Raw genomic sequence first — 10,809 nt, 5'->3', positions numbered from 1 at the left:
TGGAAGAGTCATCAGAAGAAAACCTCTCCTGCGTCCTCACCATAAAATTCAGCATCAGAAGTATGCAAAAGAACATCTAAACAAGCCTGATGCATTTTGGAAACAAGTCCTGTGGACCGATGAGGTTAAAATAGAACTCTGGCCTCAATCATCAAAGGTATGTGTGAAGAAAATGGGGCATAGAATTTCAGGAAAAGAACATCTCGCCAACCATTAAGCATGGGGGTGTATCTACAATGCTTTGAGGTTGTATTGCACTCAATAGCATGGGGAACATTTCATAGGTAGCAGGAAGAATGGATTCAATGAAATATCAACAAATTCTTGATGCAAACATAATGCCATCTGAAAAAAAGCTGATGTTGAAAAGAGGATGACTTCTACAAATGGATAATGATTCTAAACACACATCAAAATCCACAATAGACCACCTCAAAAGGAGCAAGCTGAAGGTTTTACAATGGCCCTCACAGTCCCCTGATTGAAAAAAATTGAAAATCTGTGGCTAGACCAAAAAAAAAATCGGTCCTAGAAGAAGGGTCGGAATTCCTGTTGGTGGATAGGATCCACACAGAGCCTATACGGTAGGTATGATAGATGTTGGGAATACCGGTTTTGAGCATGGGGTAATGGTCATCCCCTAGGGAAAGAAAATAAATAAAGGGGGTTGTTTAGTTGGTGCAGATGGTGAAGAAGTGGGTTTGGCTAAGAAAAGAAGGATGGTAGGCTCCCTGGTGTATGGATGTGAGGAGAGTAGCCGTGCTGCACCTGCTGGTTGGTGGGGTACTGGCTGCAATAAATGAAGTCAGGTGAGATAATGGGTGATGTAATACAGACTGGTCTCAAAATGTCATAGTAATATACGGTAGTTACCTGGACCAATGGATAGAGTGACTTCTGTGTCCCGGATGTCCTGAGTGGGGTTGTGTCCAGAGAGTGAAGATAGTGGTGTGGATTATTTATCAATTTAAATACAGATTATGATATGAAAATTTAAAAATAAAAAACCCCGATTTAAAAATAGGTCAGTATATGATGACAGTTTTTTACATTTTTTTATACTTTTACTCTTTCATATTCTAATTTACAAACCACACCGAATAATCAGAATGTAGTCATAAGGTCCAGGTATGTGGTTTTATTAATCCTTAGGATAGTTTGATATGATATAAACACAGTTAGTATATCCCTTTTATTACCTCTCCACAAGATATGTGATAACGTGCAGATCATTGAAGATTTAACTTCTGGTACCTCCAACTATCTGGAGAAAAGGGGGTTCTGTAATATCTATAGGACTGCGCAAGAAAGAGGAGTGCTGTACCTCCAGCAATCCCTAGACAATGAACAGTGCGAGGATGCGTATGTGCAACCACAGCTGCATTTTAATGGCACATTTCAGAATCAGTGGGGTCCCAGTGGTTGGCTCCACATTGATTAGCATGTTATTACCTATGCTGTAGATACTTGGGACAATCTCATTAACATAAAGAAAAAGCATTAAACACATTAATAGGATACAGTATGCTGACAGGTTATTGTGAATCCTCGTGACTGAACATGGCAGTGTCTCCTACACAATGCTTCATTATTGCAGAGCACATATCAAACACTGAGTTCACTGAAATGCCTGTGATGTTACTCAAATGATCCAAAACCTAAAGAAATTTATAGAAAGGAACATGTTAGAAAACTGAAAAAGAACAAAGTCAATCTTAACGATAGAGAAATTGTCAAAATAGGGAAATCTCCAGCGTTATGGTGAAGGTAAGTTATTTTCAGTAATTCTCCCTCAGATTTATCTACAGTGGTTTTTGGCTACTATCTATGCAATGAGACAAACCTGTGCATTGCTACAATGGGAACTCCTAAAATTACTGATACACACACATGGACAAAAGCATGATGCCAAACAGCACAGTGACTACTTTTATTCATTTAAACTAGGCAGACTGACAGCTTCACAAGTGTCTACAAACTTGTAATCAAATTACAGTACACACCTTTTGTTTTCCTTTGTTTAAACAATTTTCAATCTTTTCTAGGGGTACATTTCTTTTTGTCCAGGCAATTTTTATGACAACCCACAATTCAAAAGCAATGGCTGATTTTCATTAGTTGATATTCAGTAAGTTTAAATTTAAAATTACTTTTCTCTATCGCTTCTTTGGGGACACAGGAAACCATGGGTGTATGCTGCTGACACTAGGCAAAAAAAAAAAATTAACTCTGTTCCATTTGGTGGGTGTAGCCTGCTGAGGAGGAGTTAATCAGTTTTTGCTTAGTGTCCAAAGGAGGCAGACATGGGTCTGCGTTCAGACCCATTCCCTTTTTCTTTCAGATACAGCTTGTGACTACGGGCAACAGGGTGTAATTGCTCACCCTGTCATCCCACCTAGAGATCGAGTGAACAGTGTGGTCTGATCCACATCGTACCTCATCGTGTCTACCAGGCAGGACCCAATTCTCCCTAACACATCAAGAGTGTTTGGGGCTTCCACACAGAGGGACAGGAGGACTGGTCCTTGCCATCTAACTCAGTCCCACTTGCCCACCATAACGAGTTGTGTGCCCCAAAGGAGCCCCCCACTGTCCAGGAGGATAGCGCACTCTCTCCCCTAGAGCCTTATATCAATTGCTCGCCGAACTAACCAAGGTCTCCCAATCCTTGGTCTTGGTCATAGAGCTCCTGCCCATGCAGTCAGCTGTCTGCAGTGTACTGATTGTCCCTAAGGCCGAATCTGAGTCACCCTCAAATCCACTCCACCATAGCAAGGCACATACACTTGTGCTCAAAAGTTTACATACGCCGGCAGAATTTTTCCTTTCTTGGCCTTGTTTCAGAGAATATGAATGATAACAAAAAAACTTTTTCTCCACTCATGGTTATTGGTTGGGTGAAGCTATTTATTTTCAAACTACTGTGTTTTCTCTTTTTAAATCTTAATGACAACCAAAAACATCCAAATGACCCTGATCAAAAGTTCACATACCCCAGTTCTTAATACCGTGTATTGCCCCCTCTAGCATCAATGACAGCTTGAAATCTTTTGTGGTAGTTGTGGATGAGGTTCTTTAATTTCTCAGATGGTAAAGCTGCCCATTCTTCTTGGCAAAAAGCCTCCAGTTCCTGTAAATTCCTGGGCCGTCTCGCATGAACTGCGCGCTTGAGATCTCCCCAGAGTGGCTCAATGATATTGAGGTCAGGAAACTGAGATGGCCACTCCAGAACCTTCACTTTGCTCTGCTGTAGCCAATGACAGGTCGACTTGGCCTTGTGTTTTGGATCGTTGTCATGTTGGAACGTCCAAGTACATCCCATGCGCAGCTTCCGGGCTGATGAGTGCAAATTTGCCTCCAGTATTTGCTGATAACGTGTTGCATTCATCTTTCCTTCAACTTTCACCAAGTTTCCTATGCCTTTGTAGCTCATACATCCCCAAAACATCAGCAATCCACCTCCGTGCTTTACTGTAGGAATGGTGTTCCTTTCATCATAGGCTTTGTTGACCTCTCTCCAAATGTAACGTTTATGGTTGTGGCCAAAAAGTTAAATTTTGGTCTCATCACTCCAAATTATCTTGTTCCAGAAGTTTTGAGGCTTGTCTGTGCTATTTGGCATATTGTAGGCAAGATACTTTGTGGCATTTGCGCAGTAATGGATTTCTTCTGGCGATGCAACCATGCAGCCCATTTTTCTTCAAGTGCCTCCTTATTGTGCATCTTGAAACAGCCACACTGCTAGTTTTCAGAGAGTCCTGAATTTCAGCTGATGTTATTTGTGGGTTTTTCTTTGCATCCCGAACAATTTTCCTGGCAGCTGTGGCCGAAATGCTTGTTGGTCTACCTGACCGTGGTTTGGTTTTTACAGAGCCCCTGATTTTCCATTTGTTAATCAGTTTGAACGCTGCTGACTGGCATTATCAATTCCTTGGATATTTTTTTGTATCCCTTTCCTGTGTTTATACAGTTCAACTACCTTTTCCCGTAGATCCGCTGACAATTCTTTTGTTTTCCCCATGACTCACAATCTAGAAACGTCAGTGGCTGGATGAAAGATACAAGAGTCAGTCTGGATCCCAGAAACTCACTCCGCTTTTATGCACACACACTGATTTCAAGCAAACAGGTCACAGGTGAGGATGTTACCTTTAGTAGCCATTCAAACCCATTTGTGTCAAATTTTGTGCATGTTATCAGGCCAAAATCACCAGGGTATGTGAACTTTTGATCAGGATCTTTTGGATGTTTTTTGTTGTCATTAAGATTTAAAAAGAGAAAACACAGTAGTTTGATAATAAATGGCTTCACCCAACCAATAACCATGAGTGGAGAAAAAGTTTTTTTGTTATCATTCATATTCTCTGAAACAAGACCAAGAAAGGAAAAATTCTGCTGGGGTATGTAAACTTTTGAGCACAACTGTAGGAGAGTCAAGAAGTGAATAAGTACAAGCTCATCCACCAGGTCTTCGTCTCTTTCCACCTCCTCTAGGATGGCATCCGTTTCCCAGGCGTCTTCTCCCGAACCTCAGACGGTTCGTGAATCTGACCTTCACTCTGAAGCGGATACTGATCTGGACTCTGACCAGATCTTCAATCTTCAGGACATGATGGACAGTCTCATCATGGCTGTGAATCAGACTCTAAAACGTCAAGGATGAGGATCTTTGACCCATGGAGCAATCTGTATGCTTCAAAAAGGCAAAATGCCCTCCGTGGATGTTTTCAAACCACAAGGAGTTTGATGAGATATTCGCCACAAAATGGGACCTCCCTTAGAGACCTTTTTTTTGCAGGAAAAAGTGTTTGGTTATTCTATATCCTTTTGCTTCAGGACTTATTAAACTCGGGTTGGACCCTCCGGTGGTAGGTACCTCTGTGTTTCATTTTTCCTCTAACACGATTCTCTCCCTCCCTGACGGGGCTTCTTATAAGGACCCCACTAACAGACATGTTGCATCTTTGGCTAAAACTATTTTAACTTCTGGGACGGCAATCTGTTTATCGTTTGCCGCCACCTAGGTGTCAAAGGAGGTCTTTGTTTGGGCTAAACTCCTCCATCAGGGTATCCTCTCTGGGGCCCCCCCAGCCAATTTAGCCGATCTGGCAGATCAGATTGCCCATGCAGGAAAATATCTTCTCTCCGCTTCCCTCGATGCTGCCAGCTATGCTGCTCTGGTATCCAGCAACAATGTGGCCGTTTGTACGGTCCTATAGCTTAAAGCATGGAACACAGACTCTGCGTCTAAAAAGTCCCTAAGCAGCCTTCCCTTTCAGGGCCTGCGCCTTTTCAGGGTTAAGCTGGATCAGATAATCTCTGACGCTACAGGGGGAAAGAGCACATTGCTTCCCCAGCAAAAGCCCAGACATCTGCCGTCCAGACGGTGTACCCCATATTTTTGCTCCTTTCGTTGGTTTCCCTATTCTGGGGGTCGCATCGGTCAGGAAAAGGCCCTCTTTAAAACCGGCGCCTTCCTGGCATCCCCGCAGTAAACAACAGGTAATAACAATAATTTTATTTCTATAGCGCCAACATATTCCACAGCACTTTACAATTAAGTAGTGAAATATACAGACAATAAATTCCATACATGGTAAGACAGTTTAAACAGTTACAGGAGGAGTGAGGGCCCTGTTCGCAAGCTTACAATCTAACAAGAAATAGAGTGGGACACAATAGGTGAAAAGTGCTTGTTATTTCAGATCCAGCCATTCTAATAAATAATGGTTTTCATATAAAGCTGTATGATCCAGTCATCCAGTCTGTGTGGAGACAGATGAATAAAATGGAGCAGATTCTGAATAATATTTAGAAGACGGGAGCAGGGGAGAGTTAGGTTAGTGAGTTGAGGTGATAGTAGTAAAGCATGCTTAAAAACGTGGGAGCTAGGTATTAGTCGGATCGTCTAGGGTAGTGCATTCCAGAAGACTGGCGCAGCACGAGAGAGGTCTTATAGACGGAGGTGCGAGGTTCGGATTATGAAGGATGTTAGTTTTAGGTCAGTTGCAGAATGGAGGGCACGTGCAGGGTGATAGAGATGAGGCAGGAGATATAGGGTGGTGCAGACCTGTAGAGAGCTTTGTGGGTGAGAGAGATAAGTTTATATTGTATTATGTAGCAAATGGGCAACCAGTGTAATGACTGGCACAAGGTGGAGGTATCGATGTAGCAGCTGGACAAGCATATGACCTTGACTGCTGCGTTCAGGACAGATTGGAGAGGAGAAAGTTTGGTTACAGGGAGACCAATCAGTAGAGTTACAGTAGTCCAGATGAGAATGAATAAGAGCGACAGTAAAAGTTTTAACAGTTTCAAAGGTGAGAAAAGATCGGATTCTGGAAATGTTTTTAAGATGCAGGAGACTTGAGCGAGGGAGCGATTGGATATAGGGAATAAATGAAAATTCGGTGTCAAATATAACCCCAAGACAGCGGGCGTGCTGCTTGGGAGTTATGGTTGAACCTTCCAAGGTAATTTCAATATCAGGTAGAGTTAGGTTAGTAGAGGGAGGAAACACAAAAAGTTCCGTTTTGGAGAGATTCAGTTTCAGATGGGGCACATGTTGTTATAGACAGTAGACAGACAATCCTTGGTATTTTGTACTAAGGTGGAGTGATGTCAGGGGAAGAAGTGTATAAATGGGTGTCATCAGCATAAAGCTGATACTGGAACCCAAATCTACTGATTGTTTGTTCAATAGGGGCAGTATATAGAGAGAAAAGGAGGGGGCCTAGGACTGAGCCTTGAGAAACCCCGATAGTAAGGGGATGAGGAGTGTAGTAAGAGGTGGCAAAAGATATGATGAAGGAGCAGTCAGCGAGGTAGGAGGAGAACCAGGAGAGCGTGGTGTCCTTGAGCCCGATAGGGCAGAGAAAATGAGGTGGAGCTGATGATCCACAGTATCAAATGCAGCAGAGAGGTCATCCAGAACCATATCCAATAGGTTCTCCTCCACATGACGTGCTGCCCACACCTGGAGTCTCTGCCAGAGTGGGTGGCCGTCTCCTTTTCCGGGATGCTTAGCTTCCTGTGTTCGGCGATGCCTGGGTCAGAGAGTTAATTTCCTCCGGCTACAAAATAGAATTTTCTTCTCTCCCTCTAAACAGTTTTTTCATGTCTCGACCACTAAAGAAAAACTCCATAACTTCCGGGTTTTTCAAGGCCATTGCCTCACTGCGCCAAGCAGGCATCATCTTCCCTGTTCCCGTGACTAAATGTTTTTTTTTAGGTTTCTATTCAAACCTATTTGTAGTTCCGAAGAAGGACAGATCCGTAGTCTTATTCTAGACCTAAAACAACTGAACCGGTGTGTCTGCCAACGCCACTTCAAGATTGATCCTCTCCACTCGGCGATAGCTTCTATGGAACCCGGGGAGTTCCTTTGCTTCGTAGTCAATGTTACGCCCAACAGTGGCACACGTGGATTTGTGAGCTCACTGTGCCACGTCTGCCTAGGTAGGGTATAACTAAGCGGCTACCTGGTGTTCACTGCAGCTCCAGATGGTGGAGACAGGCTGGGCTCCAGGTAGTCGCCAGGTGCCACTCCTAGGCAGATGCTGATACTGCAGCAGCTGACCCCAGGAGTCAGGTTAGCGGACACAGACTAGGGCTCTGTTCAGACTAGTAGGTTCAGGTTTTTTGCAGAACGGATATTGACACAGAGACACATGGATACTTCCGTGATAAGTTGTAGCAGTCCGTATAGGGAAAAGTTTAGACACTGGCCCCACCGAGACCATGGGACAATATTCAGGCACTGGCCGCACCAGGACCAAGGGGCAATGTTTGGGACACTGACCACACCAGGACCAGGGGACTTCGGGAACAGGACTGGCTGCACACGGACCAGGGATTCGGGTTCAGGACCTGGCCAGACCAGGACCAGGGATTCGGGTACAGGACAATGGCCACACCAGGACCAGAGATTCGGGTACAGGACAATGGCCACACCAGGACCAGGGATTCGGGTACAGGACACTAGCCACACTAGGACCAGAGGACCTAACAACTCATTAGTAGAGGAGACTACATCATAACGAAAGCTGTTGCTTTGGCCACTCCCAAAGAGAGAGGGAGTCTTTTATACAGAATGACTCTCAGTAATAGGCTGAGAGCCATCCAGCAGGTGAACTCATTATACTAAATGCTTCCCAGCTATGCTGGGGGCATTTTACTATGTGCGTGCGCTCTCCCTTTAAGGCGCGCTGCCAGGAAATGCGGCGTAAACAAGCAGGAGACATGGCAGCAGAAGACCATGCAGTGGGCCGGAGCAGTGAGTATGCCAGCGTCCCTGCATGGAGGGGGAAGGGAAACCATGCAAGGGAGCAGGAAATGGTGTTACAGTTATCCAGGATGCTTACCTTCACATTCCCATCTTTCTATTCACCAGAGATTCCTCCAGTTCGTGGTTCAGGTTTCCAATTATTAGTTTCGGCCTAGCCACCGCTAGGGTCTTTATAAAGGTTATGGCCGCAGTCATGGCTATACTCTGCAACAGAGGGGTTATATCCATTTCTTATCTGGATGACATTCTTATCAAGGCACCATCTTAACAAGACTGTTGTGAGAGTCTTCACCTTACTCTTGACACCTTGTCCCATCTCAGCTGGATCATCAACAGAACGAAGTAGTCTCTGATCCCAGCCCAGCGCCTAATATTCCTAGGTAGGGATTTCGACAGTTCATGCAAGGGTCTTTCTTCCCAAGAAAAAGGTCTCAGCCCTTCTTCGCGGAGAGCCATCCCCTTGCTGTCTTCGGTTCCGCATGAGCATGTTGGGAAAAATGGTAGCATAAATGGAAGCAGTTCCATTTGCTCAGTTTCCCATCCGTCCTCTTCAGCTAACCCTTCTTTCACATAGGGACAGGTCGATCGCATCCCTGGATTAGCCTATTGTTCTCCCCCTTGGGTAAGACAATCCTTAATTTAGTGGAGTTCCTCCCCTCTTGTCCATCATGGGAGATCCTTTCTGCCAATCTGGTGGAAGGTAGTGATGACAGATGCCAGTCTCTTGGGTTGGGAAGCTGTCTTCCAGGACCTCACAGCCCAGGGCCGCTGGAAGGTCCAGGAATCCTCTCTTCCCATCAACCTTCTAGAGATCAGAGCCATTTACCTGGCCCTACTTCATTGGCAAGACCTCCTGATGGGCATTCCCATCCGAATCCAATGTGACAGTTGTGGAATACATCAACAACCAGGGCAGAACACGGATATACTCTGGCAATATCCTGGGCTCAGTTCAGCCTCCTTTATCATTTCACCTTCCCCTCCCTCTAATTCTCAAGCTCCTCATGAAGATCAAGTCGGTGGGCGTTCCAGTCATCCTCATAGCTCCAGACTGGCCCACAAGAGCCTGGTACTTGGAGACAACCAATCTTCTCGCAGATGTCCCCTGGAGGCTCCCAGATCATCCAGACCTTCTTTCCCAGGTCCCCTTTCACCAGAATTCACAGTGTCTCAGTTTAATGGCATTTCTGTTGTAGCCGCAGTCTTGAAAGCCACAGGGTTCCATCCTCTCTTCCTAATGTGGTTTACTCTTTTCACCTCAAATGAGGACATCATCCATCCTTCCTTCTGTCCATCTCCTGCTCATCCTCGAGAGGTCTCTACACAAACTGGATCTCATCAGAGCTTTGCGTCTTTACGTTTTCAGGACAGCATCTTTCAGACATTCAGATTCTCTTTTCGTGATTCCTGAAGGTTCTCATAAAGCTCTCTCCGCTTCTAAGGCTACCATTGCCCGGTGGAATTGTTCTACCATCCTGAGTGAGGAGAATGCCCCCACCTGGAGTCACTGCTGGCTCCACATGTGTAGTGTGGGCTTCCTGGGAGGTTCGCCTTCAGACCTCTGCATTGCAGCTCTGAAAAGTCGCCACCTGGTCTTCGGTCCATACCTTTTCCAGGTTCTACAGAGTTTACACATATGCCTTGGTCGAAGCCAGCCTGGGCAGGAAGGTTCTGCGTCTTATATCTGTGAGTAGCTGTTTTTCCCACTGTATGGACTGCTTTAGGATGTCCCACGGTTTCCTAAGTCCCCCAATGAAGTGATAGAGAAGAAAAGATTCTGGGTACTCACCGTAAAATCTTTTTCTTGTAGCCTTCATTGGGAGACATAGCACGCGCTTTTAGTTGTGCCTTTGTTTGTTAAGATTTTCTGTTATCTCTGTTTCTCATCCTACTGCTTTCTCACTAAGACCACGGCCCAACTATCAGTATTTAGTCAGTATTTTTTCTCAGGAGTGGGATAGAAAACCAGGTGAGGAACAATCAGAGAAAACGTATAATAGAAACAAGTCACCAATTCTGCATTTATCACCCACTCCTGGTTCTGGCTCCCACTCCTGAGAAAAAATACTGACCAAATACTGATAGTGGGGCCGTGGCCTAACTAATTAACTCGGTTCCAGTTGGTGGGTGTAGCCTGCTGAGGAGTTAATTTTTTTCTGCCTAGTGTCAGCCTCCTAGTGGCAGCAGCATACACCCATGGTTTCCTGTGACCCCCAATGAAGGGTCCCAGAAAAAGATTTTACGGTGAGTACCCAAAATCCTGTTTTATCAGTTTCAAGTTATTTCAGTGACCATTGTGGGTTTTTCTTACTTTAACAGACGGATACCAAAAATTTTATCCATGTGTGTAAATAACTATGTACTGTATATGCTTAAATGTAACTATATCAATCTGCAAAAGAAAATAATGTAACAGTTGTTTCCTATTGACAAAAAAAACCATAGTGGGAGTTCATTAAGACTGGCTTTTCATATAGAAGTCTATATCTAAAGATGCACATAATTTACTACTTTGGCACATC

At 44.5% G+C, this 10,809-nt stretch overlaps 1 protein-coding gene across 1 annotated transcript in view; it reads right to left on the bottom strand.

The window, feature by feature from the left end:
- Positions 1-1,435: 1,435 nt before the first annotated feature.
- The window catches only part of CNTD1 (cyclin N-terminal domain containing 1), a 36,827-nt gene continuing 27,453 nt past the window's right edge, over positions 1,436-10,809 (bottom strand). Inside the window, exon 7 of the mRNA XM_073681142.1 lies at positions 1,436-1,658. Within this exon, the coding sequence (XP_073537243.1) occupies positions 1,536-1,658 (123 nt within the window). The 3' untranslated portion in view covers positions 1,436-1,535. The remainder of the gene's footprint in view (positions 1,659-10,809) is intronic.

Source organism: Phyllobates terribilis, unplaced genomic scaffold (genome assembly GCF_046119375.1).
Source record: "Phyllobates terribilis strain yellow unplaced genomic scaffold, ASM4611937v1 Scaffold_5__5_contigs__length_657084704, whole genome shotgun sequence".
NCBI lineage: Eukaryota > Metazoa > Chordata > Amphibia > Anura > Dendrobatidae > Phyllobates > Phyllobates terribilis.
This window is presented reverse-complemented; position numbering and strand designations above follow the sequence as displayed.